At 41.5% G+C, this 24,160-nt stretch overlaps 2 protein-coding genes across 3 annotated transcripts; one reads left to right on the plus strand and one right to left on the minus strand.

The window, feature by feature from the left end:
• Nucleotides 1-478: 478 nt before the first annotated feature.
• NDUFB5 (NADH:ubiquinone oxidoreductase subunit B5) lies at nucleotides 479-10,420 on the minus strand. The gene is made up of 6 exons (XM_038415683.2): nucleotides 10,211-10,420; nucleotides 7,781-7,866; nucleotides 6,461-6,527; nucleotides 4,901-4,962; nucleotides 1,912-2,018; nucleotides 479-705 (listed from the first exon to the last, which is right to left on the minus strand). Exons 1-6 carry the CDS (start codon nucleotides 10,335-10,337, stop codon nucleotides 585-587), a joined length of 570 nt encoding a protein of 189 aa, XP_038271611.1. The 5' UTR covers nucleotides 10,338-10,420; the 3' UTR covers nucleotides 479-584.
• Nucleotides 10,347-23,138, plus strand: MRPL47 (mitochondrial ribosomal protein L47). 2 transcript variants are annotated; one of them, XM_038415684.2, is made up of 7 exons: nucleotides 10,347-10,590; nucleotides 15,367-15,512; nucleotides 16,140-16,200; nucleotides 16,887-16,983; nucleotides 18,002-18,132; nucleotides 19,703-19,798; nucleotides 22,795-23,138. In XM_038415684.2, the coding sequence occupies exons 1-7, from the start codon at nucleotides 10,505-10,507 to the stop codon at nucleotides 22,907-22,909; spliced, it is 732 nt and encodes a 243-aa protein (XP_038271612.1). In that variant the 5' UTR covers nucleotides 10,347-10,504; the 3' UTR covers nucleotides 22,910-23,138. The 2 variants fall into 2 exon arrangements, with proteins under 2 accessions (XP_038271612.1, XP_043347871.1); XM_043491936.1 differs by lacking the exon at nucleotides 10,347-10,590 and adding an exon at nucleotides 12,552-12,571.
• The last annotated feature ends 1,022 nt before the right edge of the window (nucleotides 23,139-24,160 follow it).

Consider the following 24,160-nt stretch of genomic DNA (forward strand, 5'->3'; position numbering starts at 1 on the left):
GTTCCAAAGAACTGCAGATCTAATAAAAAAAAAACACACCACTTAATTTACATTCTATGAAATATTTCACATATTAAAAAGTGCTTTGACTTCCATTTCATTTATTACTATCCATAAAAAATTAAGTTATGATTTATTTTCTCATACAATTCATTTAACGTTAGGTATGGGAATATATGAGAGATGGTTTGGTAATGGAATAGAGTCTTTCCGCTCTCAGATACTTGTTCCAATCTAGCTCAGGTCAGTCTGGCTGTTTGATAGCCTGTGTGAAATGAGCTGGTGACCACCATCCTAAGGGGGTGGGGGGAGGAACACGTTACAAAATCAATATTACCTACTGACACCCTTGGGAAACAGACAAACTAGTAGCAACTGACATGAGAGCCATTCTCTCCACCTGTACACATTTTACAGCTGTACATGATTAGCAACAAGTTTCTCCATTTAAAAACTTACTAGAATCAACACTGAAAAATACTGAAATAGAAACTTTTATTTAAGTCAGCAAGTAACAACAGGATACACATTACATTATTCAGTTGCTATTTGTGGGTGTTCTTCTGAAACAGTATATTAACTGCTTAATTGTCAGGAGTTGCTTTAGCAGAATAATCAATAAGATTTTTATCAGGGGTCTCATAGTGATACCAGGGCCCATCTCCCCTCTCTCTCATTAGTCGACGTGCCTCCAATTCCTTCAGCCTATAAGAAATGGAAAATGAAAGTCAAATTCAGCTTGTAATTTATCATCTTCCATGGGCCACACTAAACACTGATATCAAAGGAGTCATCCCCTCTTACATCAGCATTTCATTTGGTCCTATATATTCTACGACGACCATGGGAACAATACTACAAATACGAAGAATTACCCATGGTCTTAAATATTCCATCACTGTGTTTCATTATATTTACTTGGTTTTTCAGTAAACTAGCTGAAGAAATAATAAAATAATAATAATAAAAATAAAAAACCTGATGAGATTTCTAAACATAGACAGTAGTCTCCTTCATAATCATGAACTGAAAACTTTACCAGATACCTTCCAGTCAGAAATAACCAGGAAAGATGAAGGTGGGAGGGTCTCCACCAAGAATGTCTAGGAGCAACATTCCAAGAAGCTTAGCACCTCCTCTGTTAGTGCTCAGTTACCCAAGCAACAGCAGCATGAGACTAACATGATACTGGACAATGTCACTGGTGACCATGGTTTTCTGGACAGTAGCAACAAACCAAAAAGAAAAGGAGTACCCGTGGCACCTTAGAGACTAACAAATTTATTAGAGCATAAGCTTTCGTGAGCTACAGCTCACTTCATCGGATGCATTTGGTGGAAAAAGCAGAGGAGAGATTTATATACACACACACAGAGAACATCTGTGTGTGTGTGTGTGTATATAAATCTCTCCTCTGCTTTTTCCACCAAATGCATCCGATGAAGTGAGCCGTAGCTCACGAAAGCTTATGCTCTAATAAATTTGTTAGTCTCTAAGATGCCACGGGTACTCCTTTTCTTTTTGCGAATACAGACTAACACGGCTGCTACTCTGAAACCTAGCAACAAACCAGACACCAAATCTACAAGCATTAGCAGAGGCCAAGCAATTGTCCATCTCCTGACTCAGGAAGATAAAACTGCATTGGTTTACACTTGGTTTGTGTTTGAAGAGTTATTGTTTCAATTTCTTTTTTTTTTTTAAACTAAAGTTACATTCCATAGAAACTGATGGTTTAGAACCAATATTTGCCAGGAAAAGCTTCTCACTCACCAAGGGCCAGAGGATTTTTCAAGCCCTGATCAGATGTCCAATTGAAGAGAAAAATTCTAGTATTGTGTCATAATTGAAATGATTTAGTGCAGTACATACTGGCTTTTAAAAGCTTCAGCAAACCCATCCTATCTTTACCTTAGGTCAGCTTTTTTAGCTTCACTATCAACTAAAGCCAACATTTTTTCATATTCCTTTTCAGGAGAGTCAAGGAGATAACAAGCAATCCACCTAGTTATAGGATGCTGGAAGAGATGAAAATAAGATTATTAGATTATTCATATAATTTCCACACAAGAACCCCCACAAATAATAATGATAGGGAAATTTGACCACACTTTTAAATATTCTTTCTAGTCCCATTTACCATGATAACGTGCAATTAAAAATTATGTTAAACTCTATACCCCTAATTCTGCAAACACTTACGTACTTAACTTCACTATCATGGGTACCACTAATTTAAACAGGATTACTCACAGTTAATACAGTTTAGCACATGAGTAAATGTTTGCAGAATGGGGACCTATTAAAAAAAAGTTACCCATTTGCCATTTTTGACATTATTCAAGATAACACACAATAGAATAGGTTGTTGTGGAATAAAAAAAAAAGAGGACAGTTAAAAGGAGGGAAAATCTGTGTTTCATATTTTAAGAACAAAGTAAGACAATTGCTGAAATAAAGTTAATCAAAAATTGCTACCATAATCTCCATAAAATGGACTCCAAACCTATTACTGTAAAGATTCAGTAATCTTAATACTAAGTGCTGATTGCACATGGGAACTTTTATCTAATCTTTCAATCACCGTGTAAACTGAACTAGTCAGATAGAGGTCTGTGTATTGCTATGTACAATCATTAGCCAGTTAAAAATAAAAATATAGCTACATCAAAAAATCAGTGACAATTGTAAAGTAACATCTCATGAGCTACTAGGGCTGGGATTCTCAGCTTTCTGATGGCATTAAAAAAATCTTTGTTTTTAACTCTGAAAAGTTGTGAGATATTCGACTTTGATTCACTGCTGACAAATACTATAAAATAGGGCTGTCAAGCGATTAAAAAAATTAACCATGATTAATCATGAGATTAAAAAAAATAAGTGATTAACTGCAGTTTTAATCGCACTGTTAGTAATAGAATATCATATTTATTTAAATATTTGTGGGTGTTTTTTACATTTTCAAATATATTGATTTCAATTACAATACAGAATACAAAGTGTACAGTGCTCACTTTTTATTACAAATATTTGCACTGTAAAAAAGATGAAATACTATTTCAATTTACCTCATACAAGTACTGTAGTGCAATTTCTTTATCATGAAAGTTTAACTTACAAATGCAGAATTACAGGCATTATTATTATTATTTTGATAATAACTGCACTCAAAAATAAAACAATGTAGGCTATAAAGTTTTACAAGTCCATTCAGTCCTTGCCGTGGATAGGGAAAGATTTTACCTCAGCATTTTAGCATTCAGTAGGGGAGTGAATTGTGCAGGAGGCTTTTTTTCCTGCTGCTGCTGGGTTAGCTTTTATTATGTGTCTCCTTTAAAGGAGTCTTGGCTTACTGAAGGGGTAAGATTTTTTTTTTATCTCAGAAAGTCAGTTTTGTGGAGATGGGAGGGGTGTGAGTTGTGCAGGAGAAGGGTGAATTCTTGATGCTGCTCCTGTTGGGTTGGGTTTTTGAGCTTGCCAGGCTCGCTCCCTGTCCAAAGAGGAAGAGAGTTTCATCTTAGAAATCTGCATTCAGTGTTGGAAGATGGGTGACGGGGGGAAGGGGAGGGAGAAGCAATGACTTGTGCAGGAGGTTCTGGGAGGACAGGGCGTGAGGATGTGTGTGGGGGGGGGGCGGAAGCAAGCAATGAATTGTGCAGGAGGAGGGGGTGTCTTGCTGCTGCTTCTGGAAGGGTGGTTTCTGGTACTGGACTCTCCAGGCTCACCTCCTTTTACTGAGCGAGGTGGGCTCCCTTCAGCTGAGCGAGCTCTTGTTTGCAAGAGAGGGTGTATTTTACCACAGAGACTCAGCATGCAACATGGGAGGAGAGGCTAGTGCAGGGAGGCTGAGCTCAGCAGGCCCCTGTTCTCTATGGGGTACCCTGCAGAGTGAGGGGCCATCTCGGAGCAATGGGGCATGGCACGGAGGGAGGGTGTCGGTCCCCGGAGCAAGAGACTGGCTGGGGGCATTGCATGGGGGGAAAACGGGGGGGAGAGGGGATTGGTCCCTGAAGAAAGGGGCTGGCTGGAAGCAATGGAGCACAGTGTGTGGGGAGGTTGGTCCTTGGAGTGAAGGGCTTGCTAGAGGCATTGGGACATGGTGCATGGAGGGGCAGGCCCATCTCCGGAGCAAGGGGCCAGCTAAGAGCACTGGGGCACGGCAGGGTCAGGATCCCTATCTCTCCACTGGAGCCGGGATGGGAGCCACTTCCTCTCCTCTCCTCTCCGCCCCATCCAGAGGCGGATTGGCGTTACTGTGCCTGACCGGACACTGTCAGGTCCCTCCACAGCCGATGCCTCCCTCCCCAACCAGATGTGTGCGATTAATGCCATTTAAAAAAATTTACGCATTAATTTTGTTTTCAGTTAATATCAGGTATTAACTGCGATTGACAGTCCTACTATAAAAGTATGAATTTCCTACTATTCATTGAAAGTAATTCACATGGGATAAACAATGTAATTTTAAAGTGTAGTATCTCAAGACCTGGAGCTCAGGGGCGTGTTTAAAAAAACAAAAAAAACAAAACAAAACAAAAAAAACAACCCCAATGGACTGGTGACCAGAAAAGAGATTTAGATCTTGACTTGGTAAAAGTGCTTTTGTTATTTACGGATTTTGTGTTCACAACTTCATGTACAGTGCTCTTACTATTTACCCAGCTATGTACATTACAGGTCAGTTGCATCTGCTACTGTTAGAATACCAAAAACAGATCTAATAAAATAACATGTATTTAATTTGAAAAATGTATATTTGCATGAAGACCCAATCACATAAAGTAGCAGATATCCTCACTAATATATCCAACACATTTTAAATATTTTCCTCCCAAGATTGATGTACGAGGAGGAGGAGTGTACTGGAAATGCCATATCCCTTTCATAGTTTTGTACTCACTTTGTAATATTCCCAGTGCTCTGGAACATAACCTTCTGGTATCTCTGCAAGTTCAGCTTCACCTGACAAGAGAAAATGGAGGGATGTTCAATACTATTGACATTTTAGAAACACACTTTACTTTCCTTATACAAATAAAGACAATTAAAGAGCATTTCACACACAAAGTATTTAAAGAGACACTATCAATTTGATTCTATTTGGTTTCAATAAAGTGAGCTGGAACAGTCTGGAAGTAGTTTCAGGTACTATACCTGCTTCGGAGTCCTCCCGCCAATTCTGTTCTATAGTTACACATGCCTATATTTTAACCCACACAACAAAAAGGGGAAAGGACTGACTATACAGACGAAAGAGTGAAACTGACTGTACCCAAAGTGCCATCACAAAGATAAACAAGCTAGAAAAAAAATTAAATACATTTTTCTCTGATCTTTCAATTAACGCAATTTGAGGTTAATTACATTGTAGGGTCGAAAAAAAAAAGTCAGGAAGAATTTTGATTTTAAATTGGCAGTGTCCTGTTAAATGTATATTCCGTACACCTATCTGGGAATATGCACAAGGTATATGTTTTAATCCAGACAGAAAATATTATCCTCTTCATTATGTGCGCAGCTCTGCTGTGCACATACATAAACATCACTGATGCAAATATGACTTGCACAAGAATATCAAATGGAAAATAGACACATGTATAACTGCTGATCAATTCTCCGAAGCTTCCCTGCATTTTATAAAACAAATAGAGAAGGAAGAGATGTTAGGTCAGCTACTGGATTCTCCCCTTCAGTATATTTTTACACAACATGACTAAGGCTACGTTTTAGTCATGGGTATTTTTAGTAAAAGTCATGGACAGGTCACACCCAGTAAACAAAAATTCATGGCCCAGAACCCCCGCTGGTGCTGGGGAGCAGGGGGTTGGCAGGGCTGGCAGGCTCCCTACCCGGCTCCGCGCGGCTCCCCGAAAGCCAGCATGTCCTTGCAGCTCCTAGGGAGAGGGAAGACCAGGGAGGCTCTGCGCGGACTGCCCCCACCATGAGCACCGGCTCTGCAGCTCCCATTGGCCAGGAACCACAGCCAATGGGAGCTCTGGGGGTGGTGCCTGCAGGAGGGGGCAGCACGCAGAGCCCCCTGGACTCTCCACCTAGGAACTGCAGGGACATGCTGGCCGCACCCCAACACCCTGTCCCAGCCCTAGTCCTGAGCCACCTCCCACACCCAAACTACTGCTGCTGAGGGGAAGACGGGGGCAGAGAGAGGGTGTGGTGGCCAGAGACTGTCCCAGCAGAGGCTGGTGTGGTTGGCCCAGGGGCTGCCAGAGCCAACTGCACCAACTGCTGCAGAAGTCACTGAGGTCACGGAAAAATCACAGAACCCGTGACTTTCATGACAGATATGCAGCCTTAAACATGACCCATAGTTACCAAGCCAGTTTTAGAGATAAGGGTCTTCCAAGCAATCCTTTGAAGAAATTCAATTTACTATCAGACCTATTTCATTTTCTTTATCCAACTTTAACAATGTAGCTTAGTTAAACATCACAGAAGTGCTTACCAATGAAGATGTTGACATATGTTATAAGTACTGCTATTGGTATCCCAGGCAATAATATATAGAATCTCTGTTTAGCAGGGGGGAGAGAAAAAGACACCAGATCAGTCTGACAGAAAAATAACCACTTCTTCTGCAAATCTCAGTTACTCTTATAATTATCTCTCCTATATTAGAACACCAAAATCTGAACTTCCACAATATTTCTTCTGTATAATATCAAATATGATTTATTATTGCAACTGGAATACTAGTGTTTCCAGCTAAGGATCTCAAAGCATTTCAGAAAACAGTAAACATGCCTCAAAATCCAGGTGATACATGTATTAATCCCATCTTTACAACATAGCAAATTGAGCCACAGAGAAAATAAGTGACTTGACAACATTATAAAGTTGAATCAGTTTCAGAGTTGGGAATGCAACATACAAATTCTGCATCCCAGTCTCTTTACTAGGCAATACTGTTAGTAGGTAAAACAATATTACTCAAAGCCTGGAGCTGATTAACTATAATGAAGCACTAAAACTACCTTTGACTGAATTTGAGTCAAAATGCAATTTTTAAAAAACCCATTGCAAGCTGAGAATTAATATTTTATATGAAATCTGTTAAAAAGATACAATGATCAGTGATTGCAGGGCATAAGTGAGGTCATATAGACCCCTGACTCACTCCATGGAGTCTCACCTGACTGACTATTTCCCCCACATACTGGATCTGATCGGAAGCCCATCTTTTCATTGACATGAACGGGCTTTGGATCAGGGCTACAGAGCCTAAATCTCCGGTGTGGGTGGGCTGGATGGAAGGAGGGTACACTTATTGTGGGGTAGTAATGGGGGGCTCCTGGACTGGGAGAAGTTTTACAAGACTTAAAGCAGCCAAGAGCTAAAATATTACTAAACCTGGAAAACAGATGACAGTTAAAATTAAAAAAGACAACAGGAAAGGATAAAGCAGTAGCAATAAAAAAGTAGCAGTTAACTAACAATAGCTTAAAAGGGGGCAATTGAAGATAGTTAATTTACATATACTACACATACAATTTAAAAAAAAGAAAAAAGTCACTAACATAACAGATGTCAATCACCATCCTGCCCACTTGGCTGGTATGACATATCCCTTTGCCCAAACTGTCTTTGTCTTTATAAATGGCAAGTTCTTCATGATAGGGACTAGGAAATCTTGTTTGTGTGGCTAGTGCCTCATACGTTTTGGATACTACTGCATTGTAAATAATAGGAATGAGTGTATTAATACCTTAAACACAATCCATCATTTACAAATTATTTGAGTTACAACAACAAAAAATTAACTTACCAGCAAGCTCAGAAATCGTTTATCATAGAAATCTGTTGGCGTGATGACAAACATTCTTTTCCCATGGCTTCCATGTCGTACCGGAGCTGCAAAATTAAACCAGGGTATTATTATGTCCTTTTCCTATCTGCAGAGATTATGTACAGGAGAAGCTCTGCAATGCAGGCAAAAAAAAAAAAAAAGTAGTAAAACATTCAGTAAGGTGTGGGTAACTGCAGGCTGGTAAGGGTATTTATTGTTTTGCCTAGGACAGCAGGACTCCTAGAGCTAACCCCAATTGTATGCTACAGAAGTGGTAGTATTCCAAGATGAAACTCTCTCTATGGAGCAAGTCATAGACGGAAAATAGATGAGTTGAAGAAAATTTCATTTGCACAAGAATCTTCCATATAAAAATCTCTACAGTTAGGTAAGTTCACACATGAGCATGCTACTACGTTTTGTCTGGGGTGGCCAAAATTTTGACCCCCAGGTCAATCGTGGAACAGGAGTGGAAGTGACATACTGACTCTTAAGTGGACACCTGTGCCTATGACTACAAGCTCTCTCAGTTTTACACTGCATTATGAACAGAAATGAAATCAGCAGGTAGACGCAAGGACTAAGATACTGAAAAGGAAGTTTATATATCTGGCTGTACTACACATTAAGTGTGGGGGCCTGCTGAACATTTAGGCTCCAACCTTGCCACTAGCTCAGCATGAGCAGATCTCTGCACCAGCAAAGAATCCCAGCAGGTTCAATGCGGCTCAGTGCAAGGACCTTCTCATCGGTACACATTACAAGACTAAGGTAATGAGAAAATTCTCCATTTCCAAGTAAATACCTTTAGCAACAGAACATGCAAGAGGAAAGAGTGGCAGCAGCATACAACACAACCAACTGGCCCTTACAACAGACTTGAATTGAAGATGTTCCAGAAGGCCTCCTAGTTAGCTGTTTCAAAAAAAAATTAAACAACTTGCAGCTCCCGTCTACAGATCTCAAAGACCACCCCATAACAAGGATCATATTAGCTCCTTTTCACAAAGAGAAACCAAAAATGAGTATTTTGCCCAAGGTCACTGTGATCCTTTTTCAGGGTGCCCAGGATTGCGTCACCTTGTCTCCCCCTCACTGAGGCAGGGAGTGTCTCTGACACTGCCAGCCCTTCAGCCACCCAACATCGCTTCTCTGGGCTTATGCTAGCTCTTACTTTGCACTGCAGTCCTCTTTGAATCATTTCCCTGTAGCGTCCAGCCCTTAACCACTTGACACTCACAGAAATACCAGGTTCGCTATCCCCAAGAGGACAGTATATACACAAGTTTGACTTAACTGAAAGTCAGCTCCTATATAACATCTTAGCACTGAGATATATTTACAGTGCAAACAATCATAAGTTTATTATCAAAGGCTAAGATTTAAGCGATAGCAAGTAAGGACAATGGAAACAGAAAAGTTACATATAAAAGAAAATCATAACACACTTTTTAGAGATTACACTTAATTTAACAGGCTACCCTCCTGTCTAAAGCAGTCTATTCTCAACCAAAGCCTTCTTTCAGCATCGCCAACCAACAAGGCTGGGATCCCTCTTTCATAAATGCCAAAAGCACTGCCCTTTTGCTTCCTCGGTGAAGGATTTTTCTGCCTTCTACTCACAGTCCCAAAGTTCACTGTCTTTGCACATGGCCAGGCTAAGCCTTATGGCTTGTTTTCTTTTCTTGTATTTCCTATTGATTCCATATGTAAACAGAGCTTTCATTGTTTTGCTTTACAGGGTTTAATCTAGATGGCCAACAGAGAGACATGTGAATCCCAATCAACATCCTTTGTCTGACCCAAAACGTGTTTGTCAGCATTGCCTTGGACACAGACCTTAAAACATTTTCATTACACATATGTAACATTTTATGCAGCGTTTGTACATTTCACAACGATATTAATGACCAGCATGATCCTGGCTTTCATTTAAAGCCTCACATGAAAGTCTTCATAGACAAATACTATGAAAGCAGTGTATTAGGAGCAGTGAGTTTAGCAGGCCTGATAGGAGTGGAACCCTTTGCCAGCTGGTACCCATGGGCCTGGGTCTCACAATCAGTCACACAACTCGAATGGCAGAATCAGGAATAAAACCCAGGTCCTCCAGAGCGATGGTCTAACCACTAGAAAGAGGAACCCCCCTCCCTACTGAGGAACCCCCCCCTCTCTCCTCACAGGCCCCCCTCGCCGCTCCCCAAAGGAGACCCCACCACTACCATCAGAGAGATCCCCTCTCTCCAGAGGAGCCCCTCTTCCTACAGTACCCCCTTCCCCAGAGGAAACCCAATTACCCAACCCCCCGCGCTCCCCGCAGACACACCGCTCCCCAGAGCCCCCACCCCGCTCCCCAAGGTCACCCCGCTACAGAGGACACCGAGCTCTGCCCGCCCGGGGGCTCCTTACCGATGATGCCGGAGGGCGCGACATATCTGCCCAGCAGGGAGGCGCGTCCCCCACCTGCCGCCCTGAACAGGACCTTGCGAGTCCCCAAAGCGGCCGCGGCCCGGAGCAGGAGGCTCATAGCGGCCATGTGTGAAACTGGCAAGGGGCGGGGCCGCTGGCCATTTACCCCGAAGAGATCGAAGCCGTGGCGCCGCCATCTTGGAATCGGGCACGTTGTCCTGGAACTCTACCCGAAGCCCTTCCTTCCGGTCTCGCAGCCGGAAGTGGCCGGTGGCGCAAGGCATTGTGGGCATCATGGCGGCTACGCTGTACCGGCGCTTCTTCAGCGCTTTGAGGGTCTCGGGAGTGTTACCGGCCCTGCCAGCCACCTGCTTTTCCGGGTAGGGGCCCGTTGAGCGGCGTAACTGGTTCCCGTGGGGCGGGGGAGATGAGGTGGCCTGCGAAGGGGGTGGGGCGCATATGGTGACCCCCCCGGCCGTGGCAGGCGGGCTGTGCTGGGCGGGCGTTTTGGGTTGTTGAGTTGGGGGGCCCTGGGGTTGGCCCGGTCCGCGCACTGTGTGCCGGGGGCGGCTGAGGGCCGGGCCGGGGGGCGGAGGTGGCCGTTGAACAGCTGAGGAAGAGGGGCCGTCGGCCTTTGTAGGCCAAAGCGTGTGTTCATCGGTAATAGAACAGGAGGATTGTGGCACCTTACAGGCGAACAGATGTATTTGAGCATAAGCTTTCGTGAGCTACACTTCATCGGCTGCATGCAGTGGAAAATACAGTGGGGAGATTTTATATACACAGAGAACATGAAACAATGGGTGTTACCATACACACTGTAACCAGAGTGATCAGGTGAGGTGAGCTATTTACCAGCAGGAGAGGGAAAAAAAACCTTTTGTAGTGATAATCAAGGTGGGTCATTTCCAGCAGTTGACAAGGATGTGAGAGGAACGGGGGAGAGGGGGAAATAAACATGGGGAAATAGTTTTACTTTGTGGAATGACCTATCCACTCCCAGTCTCTATTCAAGCCTAAGTTAATGGTATCCAGTTTGCAAATTAATTCCAATTCAGCAGTCTCTCGTTGGAGTCTGTTTCTGAAGTTTTTTTGTTGAAGTATTGCAACTTTTATGTCTGTAATCAAATGAGAGATTGAAGTGTTCTCCGACTGGTTTTTGAATGTTATTATTCTTGACGTCTGATTTGTTTCCATTTATTCTTTTACGTAGAGACTGTCCAGTTTGACCCAATGTACATGGCAGAGGGGCATTGCTGACACATGATGGCATATATCACATTGGTAGATGCGCAGGTGAACGAGCCTCTGATAGTGTGGCTGATGTGATTAGGCTCTATGATGGTATCCCCTGAATAGATATGTGGACAGAGTTGGCAACAGGCTTTGTTGCAAGGATAGGTTCCTGGGCTAGTGTTTTTGTTGTGTGTTGTGAGGTTGCTGGTGAGTATTTGCTTCAGGTTGGAGGATTGTCTGTAAGCAAGGACTGGCCTGTCTCCCAAGATCTGTGAGAGTGATGGGTCGTCCTTCAGGATAGGTTGTAGATCCTTGATGATGTGCTGGAGATGTTTTAGCTGGGGCTGCAGGTGACGGCTAGTGTCGTTCTGCTATTTTCTTTGTTGGGCCTGTCCTGTAGCAGGTGACTTCTGGGTACTCTTCTGGCTCTGTCAATCTGTTTCTTCACTTCAGCAGGTGGGTATCGTAGTTGTAAGAACACTTGATAGAGATCTTGTAGGTGTTTGTCTCTGTCTGAAGGGTTGGAGCAAATGCGGTTATATCGTAGAGCTTGGCTGTAGACAATGGATTGTGTGGTGTGGTCTGGTCTGGGTGAAAGCTGGAGGCACGTAGGTAAGTATAGCGGTCAGTAGGTTTCCGGTATAGAGTGGTATTTATGTGACTGTCACTTCTTAGCACTGTAGTGTCCAGGAAGTGGATCTTGGGGTTCTAGGTGTGTGTCTGTGTGGATTTGCTCTTGTGCTTTTTCCCGGAGTTCCTTGAGCAGATGGTATAGTTTCTTTTGGTAACCCTCAGTGGGATCAGAGGGTAATGGCTTGTAGAATGTGGTGTTGGAGAGCTGCCTAGGAGCCTCTTGTTCATATTCTGACCTATTCATGATGACAACATCCGATGAAGTGAGCTGTAGCTCCCGAAAGCTTATGCTCAAATAAATTTGTTCGTCTCTAAGGAGCACAAGTACTCCTTTTCTTTTTGCGGTTACAGACTAACACGGCTGCTACTCTGAAACTGTTTATTGGAAATAGCTTCGCTTTGTGGCAGACTTGGGGCCATTCTGATGTAGCCTGCCAGCAATGTTCTGCACGCAGAGCCTGCAGCGTATGGGATTATTGCCCTTACAATGCGGTAAGCATAGCAGCCCTAGGGCAGTTCATCTCCTGAAATCCAGCCCAGAACAGTGGTGCCCCAGATTGATGCTGGATGTTGTGCTTTGTCCTCTCTGAAATGAACTGGCAACTAGAATCCAGCTCCTAATGGACCGCCTCTAAATACCATGTCAAAATAACAGCAAAATCTTCAGTCTATTTGTTTGCAAAGAGCTTTACTATATTCTGTTCAGATCCTTATGGTACCTATCCCCATAATATTTCAACATCTAGTTTATCAGCTATATAATGAAGGAATAGTTTCACCAAGTTTTAATGAAATTCATTCTCCTCCTGGGGACAATCAGGCGTGAAACTGCCATTGGGAAAAGTCCTCCTCTTGAATAATAATTTATATGGTCTTTAATATCCACACGCAGCAAGCAAGACTATGTATCAGAGTAGCAGCCATGTTAGTCTGTATTCGCAAAAAGAAAAGGAGTACTTGTGGCACCTTAGAGACTAACAAATTTATTTGAGCATAAGCTTTCGTGAGCTACAGCTCACTTCATCGAATGCATTTCAAGACTATGTATGCATTCATTCTTTTGGATAATTTGTCCCTCTCTTTAGAACGATGAAGCTCTGATTAAACCCAGATTGGTACTTAGTGAGATTTCACAATGATTAATATCTGAGTAACACTCATCTGTTTCTCAAAACAATGTATTGAAATTTCACATTTAGATTTTGGTACAGCTGGTTGTAATGGAATCTGAGTTATGCTACAGAAAACTGTGGAATATGTCTCAGCTGTACCTTGTCAGAAGGAAAAGGAGTACTTGTGGCACCTTAGAGACTAACAAATTTATTAGAGCATAAGCTTTCGTGAGCTACAGCTCACTTCATCGGATGCATTTGGTGGAAAAACTCTGAAACCTGTCAGAAGGGATTACATTAATTTTTTGACCCGCACTTACTTCCATCCCACACAAAATAGGTTTTCTCTTTATTATTGTAAACTGACATCAGAAATAACAAATCTTGAAAATTGACGTTTTGTTTTAAAAAAAAAAAAAATACAGGCTAAAGAAATTAATCTGCCAATATATGGGACTCCCTGATTTGCTATTGATGTCTGCTAATTTGGGGATTTGCAGGCCAGTGCACATTTGGGCATATAAATTAAAAGTTTGCATTTCAGGATAATGAAGTTTGTAACAAACATTTTCTCCATGCTAGTATCCAGAGGCATTACTTTATTGTTCAGCTGATAAAATCAGAAAGGTCTAGTTTCTTAACTACAGTTGCTGCTGAGAGTGCCAACAAGAGTGCCAGCTGAGATGGAACTTGCTCAGTAGAACTAGATATATTACCAACTCATTTCACAAAGGCCCCTGAATATCAATTTAGGGCATTATCAAATTTAGTCACTACGAGAAGGATAACTTGATAGTCTAAACCAGTGGGTCTCAAACATTTTTTTTTTTTTGTGGACCACTTGAAAATTGCTGAGGGTCTTGGTGGACCACTTAAGGAGCTTTCCAAATGTTGTTTGTACCATTAGCTAACTATTATAAAGCACTTTGGATAAAAATACTATATAAAAAAAACCTTAATTTTTTTTTGTTCTATAAATAAAAGCACACAACTCATATTTTAATATCAGTAGTCTTACCTTTCTAATGTGATGGATGTGCCCTCTCTCCCCTGCTGCGGCAGCCCCCAAGCTGGGGCTGGAAAGGAGGGGGGTCTCTCCCTACCTCTTCCGCCACAGCAGCGTCCGAGCTGGGGCTGGAAAGGAGGGCCGTCTTTCCCTGGCAGCTGCAGCTCTGGAGCTGGGGAGAGTCTCCTCTTTCTCTGGCCGCCGCAACCCTGCACATCCCAAATTCCTCCCCACCCCCTCTTCTCACCCCACTGCCCCCCTCTCACGTGTCTCTTCTCCAGGGTCCAGGCACCTAATTAGTGGAGCCATGCTTGCGCGGCTCCAGTAATTAGGTGGAAAGAAAAGGAGTACTTTTCTTTTTGCGAATACAGACTAACACGGCTGCTACTCTGAAACCAGTAATTAGGTGGGTGGCCCTTCATTCTCATGTATGGCCACTCAGGCACGCACCTTAGAGGGAACTATCTGCGGACCACCTGAATGGAGCTCACAGACCACAGCTTGAGAACCTCTGGTCTAAAACTAGGTTTGCAGTAGCTATACTCCCATGAAAAATAGGTTCTTGACAGAGTTTGAAGTAGTTTAGTTATTTCCAGGTAATATTAGAGTTTCCACAGGTGATACCTTAAAGACAGAAGCTCCATGTGGATGTTAAAGGTCCTTCAGCATTTTTTGTAATAACGGCATCTTCCTGCACATATTAGTGTTATGAAACACAGTACTTGCTTTGTTTCTGCATGTCATTCTTGTTTTTCGTAAATGCTGTTTTTACCAGTTATTTATTATTTGTTTCATAGTAGTACCTAGAAGTCTCAACCATGATCCGGGCCTCTTTGTGCTCAGCACTACTCAAATGCATAAGAGACAATCCCTTGCTCAGGAAACTTATAAACAAATGAGAACAAGACACACACACACAGACTGAAAGGGGAAATGAAAATAGAAATGATGTGTCTGACATCGACAGAGCCAGGAACTGACCCATGTCTTTTGACTCTCTCTCCAGTGGACCCTGCAGCCTCCAGTGTTGGAGAACCTGCAAATAGAAAACTTGTTACAATCAGAATAGGAAGGTGTCCATGAGAATGGAAAGGAGGGTAAAGTTCATATTTAGCAGATTTCTTTCTTTTTCCTAATCAAATATATATTTTTCTTTACCTTTGTTGCAGATTAACCTTGAATCTGCTCCATAAGAACACTACTAAAGTAGAGCCCATCTATCAGTGTAAGTTTCTCCATACTACTTTATCACGGAAAGGACTGGAGGAGTTTTTTGATGACCCAAAAAACTGGGGAGAAACTGTAGTTAAATCTGGTGAGTTATTTTTAAACTTTTGGATTTGGTGTCTTTTTGATATACTTCTGCTGTTAAAAAAATATGCAAATTAATATGCAGGATTTTAGAAGGCATTTAGTGGCAATATGTCATGCCACTTCTTGTATATTCATTTGCTTTTTCTATTTTAATTCTGTGTTAATATAAGTGGAACATTTATTATGCAGAGCAGAGGCAAAATGTCTAAGCCCTGTAGCCCAGCATATAGTCTTCATCCATGCTGTCATGTGACGAGAGATTACAGAAAGGGTTGCACTTCTAACTCAGAACAAGGAACATTATTCGAATAAGGAAAACAGTAATATCCCTAAAGCTACTTTTGTCTGTCTCTCTGCTTCTGCCTACAACTTTACCTAGCTCTGAATGCCTGCTACAAGTATTAGGGAACAGTACAGTTTCTTTCACATGTGAGCATGTGTTTTCTAAGCAAGGTTGGGTCTGGTCAGTATTTCAATGTCCTCTACAAGGAAAAGACTGAAAAAATTGGTGTTTGTAATTTGACATTCTTTCCAGGGAATCAACATGGTGTGCAGGTGGAAATATTTTTTCAGAAAATGGATCATTTTTAGATTAAATCACTGTTTTTTGTTGCTGTTGTTTTTACAGGGGATGAGTGGCATGCAAAACACCTAAGAAACAAGAGTAATGAAGATTTGCACAAACTTTGGTAAGTGTTTTAGTGCAGTGTTTCCTATCCTTTTGAGGCAGTTGTGCCAGTTTTCATATGAAAGACATGGCTGTATTAGCCAGTGAACTCAGTTTCCCACTCAGTTGTGCACACCCTAACCTACACTGGGGTTCTAATTCTGGTCAGAGTATGTACGGTGTATTGCTGGTAGAAGTGGTGAATTGGGCTCCAGTGCAGAAGAATCCAATGTGGCCCATCAGTTAAGGATGTTTGGTCTCATGGACAGAGGATGGGTCTAGGGGTTAAGACACATGGGGTTCTAATTCCTGCCTTTGCCACGGACTGTGAGCTTGGGATAAATGACTTTAGTCCTGTGTCCCTCAGTTTCTCCAACTGTAAAAACAGGAAATAATGGTGTTTACCCATCCTTTGTAAAGTGCTGTGAAATCACAGAGGAAAAAGCCCTGTTAAAAGTAAATCAGATGGTTAGCATTGCAAGATCTTTAACAATACAACTTAAGTAGCATAGGCAAGGAATTTAGAAAAACAAACCAAAAAAACCCAGACTTTTTAACTTGATGTTGGGAGCCCAGAGTACCAGACACAAAATCGTGTAATCCCAGCGGTTGAGAATCACTGTTTAAGTGAATAATTTACAAGCATGTTAGTATTAAAACTTAACTCTAATTTCTGACCTTATTGTACTATTACGTTCTTTGATCCAGGTATGTCCTACTGAAAGAGAAAAATATGCTTTTAACTCTAGAGCAAGAAGCAAAGCGACAGAGTTTACCTATGCCAAGTCCGGAACGATTAGAAAAGGTAACTTTTTCATATAAGCTAAAAACATCACTGCAGGTAAACTTTTTGTGTGAAAGATGCACTGTTTGCAAACCTGTAAAAGACAGTTTCCAGAATTATGTTCCTGATTCATTTTGCTTAGGGTAGCAATGTAAAAGTTAACTTGTTCCAAAGCCTTTCTCACCTCCTATAGTTCCTAATTGTCAAGGTGGTTAAGCACTGGAATAAATTGCCTAGGGAGGTTGTGGAATCTCCATCATTGGAGGTTTTTAAGAGCAGGTTAGACAAGCACCTGTCAAGGATGGTCTAGATAATACTTAGTCCTGCCATGAGTGCAGGGGACTGGACTAGATGACCTCTCGAGGTTCCTTCCACTCCTATGAGTCTGTTAAATCGTATTCATATTAAATCGCCTCTTTCATTCCACTGAAACTGATTTCACAGTCATTTCTGGTATCTTTTCCTGGCTCAAGTTGCAGCCCACCCATATTCTTATCCTTTATCTTTCTGCCTTCAACTCCTTTGTTTTCTATCTTCCCTGGGCTTCTATGAGCATGTGACCTCTTGGTTCTTTTCTCATTTCTCTCACTCTCTTTCAGTATCTCCTTTAACATTTACCTTCAGTTTTCTGACCTTGTTTGCCTACACATTTCTCTCCCTACCTTAACCTTAGAGAGTTCATCTACTCACACATGAATCATGGTAACAAGGTTTCTAGCTCAAAAAGTGTCGAGAAGCCTCTGGTCAAATGTTGTAGTTTGGCCATTGCTGCTCTCTGATCGTCTAATAGGAACGGAGTCTCTAACCAGAGCCCAAGTTGCCAACCAGCGTGACAAACCATTTCCATGAACTCTGTTGGAAATGCAGATAAAATCTGCATATTTCCAGTTGTTTTCCACAACCTACCAGCATCAACTCATTGGATTGGATTGAGCCTTAGCCAGCTGGCACCTTAACTAAAAGTTCCTCAGTTTAAGCACAGATCAGTAGCCAACATTGTGGCTTCAGTGTCATGTTGAAATGGTTATTCTGTTTTCAGGTGGAAAAGTCTATGGGAAGAATAGACTTAGTTATTAAAGAAAGAGAAGTTGCTCTGCGGCTGTTACAAACAGGCCACGAAAACCCACGACCTGGCGAGTGGAGAAATGACTTCTTAGGACGCACCTACTGGTATGGGAAAGAGGATTACTGTTCTATATGTGCAGAGTTGTAGAAGGTATCAGTACTATCAAAAACAGAAACATCTTACAGAAAAAGAGTCAGATAACATGTCTATTGTGGAAAAAGCATCTTTTTAACCTTATCAAGAACAAGATACATCTACCATCTAGAAGAGAAAAGCAATATTTACTAAACAACATTAATACCTTTGGCGATGTGTTTCATCAGTGGCAACTTTGCTAAGCAGTTAGCTGGGCTGGGGTGGTGATAACTACTCTCTCGCAATTCCATGGATAAATCACCAGATAAACAGCAAACAGAGCTTGGTCTCCATTTATATTCTAAGCTTTACAGTACTGGGGGACCTGGTTACAATATGGTAGTCCCCTGACGTTGTTGAAATATGCTTCAATCTTGCTGTGCCGATGAATTCAAAGTGTTTCCAAGTTGTGCTATAGACCTGGACTTTTCTCAGCTGCATTGCAAGACCTTTGTATTGGGTAGGGTTGCCAATTTTGTATTATTTAAAAAACAGACACTCCAGCAGGAGCGTTGGAACCTCCCCTGCCCCTCGTTCGCTCCTCTTCCTCGTTGCTTGCTCCGCCTCCCACCTGCCCAGGTCAGGAGGGACTTTTCTGCAGAGCCAGGGCTGGGAGCTGCAGCCGCCTGACACAGATAGGAGGCGGCCCTGGCTGAGTAGGACGCCTCCCCCACCCTTTGTAACCAGAAACCGTAAAGTCCCCTTTTTGACCAGACTTTTCAGTTGAAAACTGGACCTGGCCAGTGGCCACCCTAGTGTTCAGGGCCAACTATGTAACCTAGTCTTCCAAAAACTATAGGACTTACAGTGTAGATGGAACTACACGTAGGTGGATTCAGAATCTCCTGTCATTGTTGACAGGTATTTTAAATTGTTGTTTGTAATTTCTGTAAATTAAAGTTGACTATATCCAATAAACTCCAGTAAGCTTAGATTCAGGGTGAAATCCTGGCCCTATCAAAGTCAGTGGCAAAATTCCCACTAACTTTAATAGGGCCAGGATTTTACCTTCAGTGTAATAGCATTTTGAGAAACAGTTTCTGTATTCTGCACTGGAGTGACAGGAGTTTGAGGAGATAGAGAAAGAACCTCCCTTCCGCCCCCCTTCTTTGAGTTATAATTTTTGGTTGCACACCCCTCCCCCCAAACCCAGATAGCTGGGTGGCATGCTGAGGTGAGTCAGGGGGTGGAGGTGGTGCTCCCTCCCCGGGCCCTGCTGTGCAGAGCTGGCTCCCTAAAATGGAAGTCAAACTATGCTTATGGAGGGCCACCCGGTGCCCCATGGAGCAGGAGCCTGGTGCCCCGAGGTCCCCTACACCCAGCAGCTGAAGTCTGGAGCCTTGAGACACCCCCTGCCACTGTGGAGTTTTTCTAGCATGTTGGGGGGGGCCCTCAAAGAAAAAGGTTGAGAACCCCTGGACTAGACAACAGTACCTACCCACTTGAACAAAAAAGAGCAGCTTCGTTACAATCCATTAACTGAGATGCAGCAATCTAAATGCTGGATAATATTGTAATCAATTTGTATGTCATTGGCAGGTACAATTCCAAAGAGTGGCCTATACCTTGGTACCTAAACAAAAAATACAACAGGAGGAAATTCTTCTACTCGCCACACGTGAAACATTTCATCAGGTAATTTGAAATGGAAAGGAAAATTCTCTGACCCTGTTTGTTGGGTACTAGTCTAGCTCTTCCAGTCTTGTAAAGGACAGTCTTACTGCTTTTTCTAGCTTGTGGATTATTTTTTTCCTTTACAGGATGGGGAATAGGTGACACTGAACAAATACTGTTTAAGACCCTGAGCCTGCAAGCACTTAGGCATGTGCTTAATTTTAGGCATGTGAGTAGTCCCCTTGAAACCACTGGGATTACTTATCTGTTTAAAGCTAAGCACGTCTGTAAGAGGTCCCAGTTCTGTGAACACAGTCAACTCACGTTCCTAGTGTTTAATTGGTTCTGGGTACAGCTGAATAACTGTTGGAGATGACATGGTGTCTTATACTGTATCCCAGCTTCTTTGAAGTTGTCACCATTTATCTTCTGGGTCTGACTTTGCTTAAAGAAATTTTGTCTGGTAATATTTTGCAGAGCACTTTTAATGCCAGAAGACTTTTACCAATAATCTGAATGAATCCCTTCCAGGTGTGTAGCACCTAACTGTGTGAAGGTAAAATCTGAGTCATGTATACCAGGCCAAATCTTTATTCTTTTGAAAGTGCCCTGGGTCTTTAATATACACAGAGGAGAGATGAGACCAATTTCAAAGACCGCCCACATAACATACTACATGGAACTCGAGCTTACTTCTCTCAGAAAGATGAAGGAATGAGTCAACCCTGCCTGCATTCTAATGTATAGTTTCATGCAGTGTTAGAATTCCAAAGATGATGATTTGCACAAAGCACCCGCCCTACATTTGGTGCTATGCATGTTAATTATGATAAAATGCTTAAGACCATTCCTCTAGTCTCCTAATAAATTCAGTCTGGCCATAGCTTATATAACCCTGAATCTGATCGCTTCGAAATGTTGTACAGCTTCTTTCATACAAACTAAGTTGTATGGTATTTTGTTTGATTTCAGTGACACTCTTCCCATCTTAGCCATACCATGCTGACCCAGAATTGTATATAATATTCTGAATGTTATCTTATTTTTTATTATCTGCCTAACAGTTCCACAACACCAGCTGCTTAATTATGGTCAGCATCTCTGGTAAAATCCTGAGATCATTTGCCTTTTTACTGCTGCCAGATATTATGCAGATCGGTGCATAATCACTCCTATGTCACACACCCATCTGTAATTAGGATGGCTTGCATGTAGATTACAAAATGTTTTTTCCTTGTTATACTTTTGCAGATTGAGCTGCATGGGCTATTTAGCCTCATCTATCAGTCATTCTGAATTATAGCTTGCTCGCCTCCTTTTCTGTCAAATTTATCCACCTGCAAAATTGTTCTGTACTCCAAAGTTATTTTATGTACAAACCAACCAAGGTTTTTTCTATGAGCACCCTCCCTCCCCCCCCATACTTGTTACCTGTAGGATTCAGAGTGGAGGAAAAAACTGTGCTATTGTACCCACGATTGCTGACTATCTCTGCTAACAGCGGTGAAAGTTAATACTGTTGTTGCTCTCACTAATGTAACCAGTGGCCTCTTTCTGACCATGTATTATAAGGGCTTGATCCATCCTATTTTTCTGCTCCTTTTGCCACTGTCACCTAACCCCTCCTCCTCACTTCTCTCCTCTATGCTTTCATGACTCCTTGCTTGACTAGTTCTTTAGCAGTTCCCTTGGTGGCTTCATCTCTTCTCCTTTTCATTCTTGCATTACTCCAGAGTTCCATTCTTGGTCCCTTCTCTTCTCCCTCAACCGTATGCTATCTTCATCCCAATCTCTGCCCCTCTAGTCAAGCTTGCAACTGTCTGACAAACTCAGGATGACTGAACTTCCTCTGCACCTGAACCATGGCCTCATTTCTTTTTCATGGTCAATTCTGTGGTCCTTCCCATGCACCAGCCTATCAACCTCAGTGTCACTGGACTTCTAACTCTCTTGCATTCAGGCTAATACTAAATCCTTTCACTTCCTATACAACATTCTGTCTTGATGACCCTATCCATTGTCCATACCTTGATAATCCTCCTATCTGGACTTTCCTAGTATCAATCTAAACATGCTCCAGTCTAGTCACTAGAAAAGATCTCATATTACATACTACCAAAGCAACTTAACCTAGTTCCTACTTACTGTTTTGACCTGGGCCTATCTCTCTACTGGCAACCTCTTTTCCTAAAACAACTTTTAACTCCTTTTACTGTTGCTACTTCATCTTGAACTGTTAATCTGTTGTATTTACAGTATCAAGCACTTGTTTGAAATAAACCAGTTATGTCCACTGTTTCATTATTAAACACCATGTAGGGAATGTACTCCAGTTACTAAAAACCATTGTCAGGAACTGGTATGTTTCCTGGTTTAGAGGGGTGATTAACTGGAGAAACATCTTCTCTGCAGCTTCTGTAAACTAAAAACAACTTCAGGTATTTTCCCCTAGGAGCCTGTTTTCTCCTTTTATTTTTCATTGCTGTTCTTAATTTGTTCACTTCAGACATTTATACTTCATACATATACCATGCATCTTATATTACTGTAAAGCATGTGATACAATTTGCATGAAATATACTTTTCATGGTGGAGCTATGGCAGAACTGCCCTTTCCCTGAATAGCAGGGGAAAACCATGAATAAAAGGTGTGTTGTTCATAAGGCTTGGAGCAGTGGGGACCTGGCCTAGTTCATTATTGCTAATATAAAGTAGGGACCTTTTCTCCTCTTTAGTTCCAGCTTCTACTCATCATAGCAACTGTTATCGGTATTGGCTGGGCCCAGGTCTTGAAGCCAGCACAAGCCTCTGATATAAATTCTTGATATTGATTGCTGAACTTGAGTCTCCAAGTGAATTCTTGTTAATGGAAGCCAGCTTGCCCAGTTAAATTAATTGCTCAGGTTGAAATTTGAGTCTTACAAAAAAATCTTCAAAATTTAGGCATAAGTGATATGACGGAGAAATGTGTTGGACTAAAATGAAATTTAACAATTAATGCTTATTCTTCTTTACAGACTCAGAATAGAACAACACTTGAACAAACAAGCAAGGATGAAAAGCTTAGAAAAAAAGAAACAGCTCCTTTTACAAAAGAAGTTCCCTCACCTTGCTGCACAATCACAGAATTAATATCAAGCTGGAAGAGTGATGCAAGTAATAGTTTTACTGCAGTAATCTTAAGATGCTACATGTGACTGGCATGTAGTGTGAACATTTTCAGTGGGCAGCAGATAAAGAACAGAGCTGCCTGTGAGGGTGTTTTGGTTTTTTGGTTTTTTTTTCCCCCCTGCCCAAATAAAGCTCCTCAACCCAAAAAATAAAATTGATATCTGAGTTGTGAGACCTTCAGAGCAAAACAGTATAAACTTGTACTGAGTCATTTATCAGCCAGGTGATAATTAAAGCTTTGATGTTGTGTCATTTACGATAAAGCTGACCTGTATGCTTAACAGTAAAAAAGCATATGCAAGACAGATTGCAATCAAGGCAGTTGTAGACGTGTCTGCTTTAGCTTTTAATGAAGGTCTTCTCTCCCTTTATTTTTCTACTTAACACTTAGTGTAGCATATTATACAAGCGATAGCAGCTGTCCTATGCACTTGACTGTCCTATTTAAATACAACAAAACAACAAATGCATTAGGCAGCAAATTACAGTAAAATCAAGTAGGTTAGGAAAGGAATAGAAAGCTCAAGAGCAAAATCTCTACAGAAAGTAATAGTAAGTTTGAGAAGTTCCCTATCAAATTAATTTTATATCTGGCTTGATAGTTGTGTCCAAATTTTCTTAATAAGGAGGGAGTAGCTTGAGGATAGCATAGGCTAGATTCCTGGTTATCTTTGGTATAATCAGTGAAAATGTTTGCATTTTCTAACAGTCTTATACTTTTATTTTTGTAAGTTACTGGTTCTTTGCTTTATCACATTAGAGCCTGCAGCCTAACTATGCTCCTGGCAGGGGAAAGCTTTCAAATATTCTTCAGAAATAAATATCAGTAGCACAACACTTGACACTTAAGTAACAAGTTAAGGACAACATTGCTAATTAGTTTAGGTAGTTTTAGATGTACATAGCAATACCCAGCTCTTCCCAATTAATAAAGATATTTAGAAAAGTGAAATATTTTCATATGGTTGTAACAGAAGCATTTGTTAGCTGTTAATAATTTAATTGAATACAACTGGTACAGGGATCTACTATGGGGAGTTAGTTGACAGGGGACAAATTAATTCTATAATTTTGCAGCATTGAAAATGTGTATGTAACTTGATCTGCCTAAAAGCTATATCTGTACAGAAGGCAATTATTCCATTACAAAAGACTTTCACTTGTAGAACACTTTTGGCCTTCCAGAATGTTTAGTTAAGAAATAAATTAAGA

The sequence above is a fragment of the Dermochelys coriacea genome, chromosome 9 (assembly GCF_009764565.3).
Source record: "Dermochelys coriacea isolate rDerCor1 chromosome 9, rDerCor1.pri.v4, whole genome shotgun sequence".
Classification (NCBI taxonomy): domain Eukaryota; kingdom Metazoa; phylum Chordata; order Testudines; family Dermochelyidae; genus Dermochelys; species Dermochelys coriacea.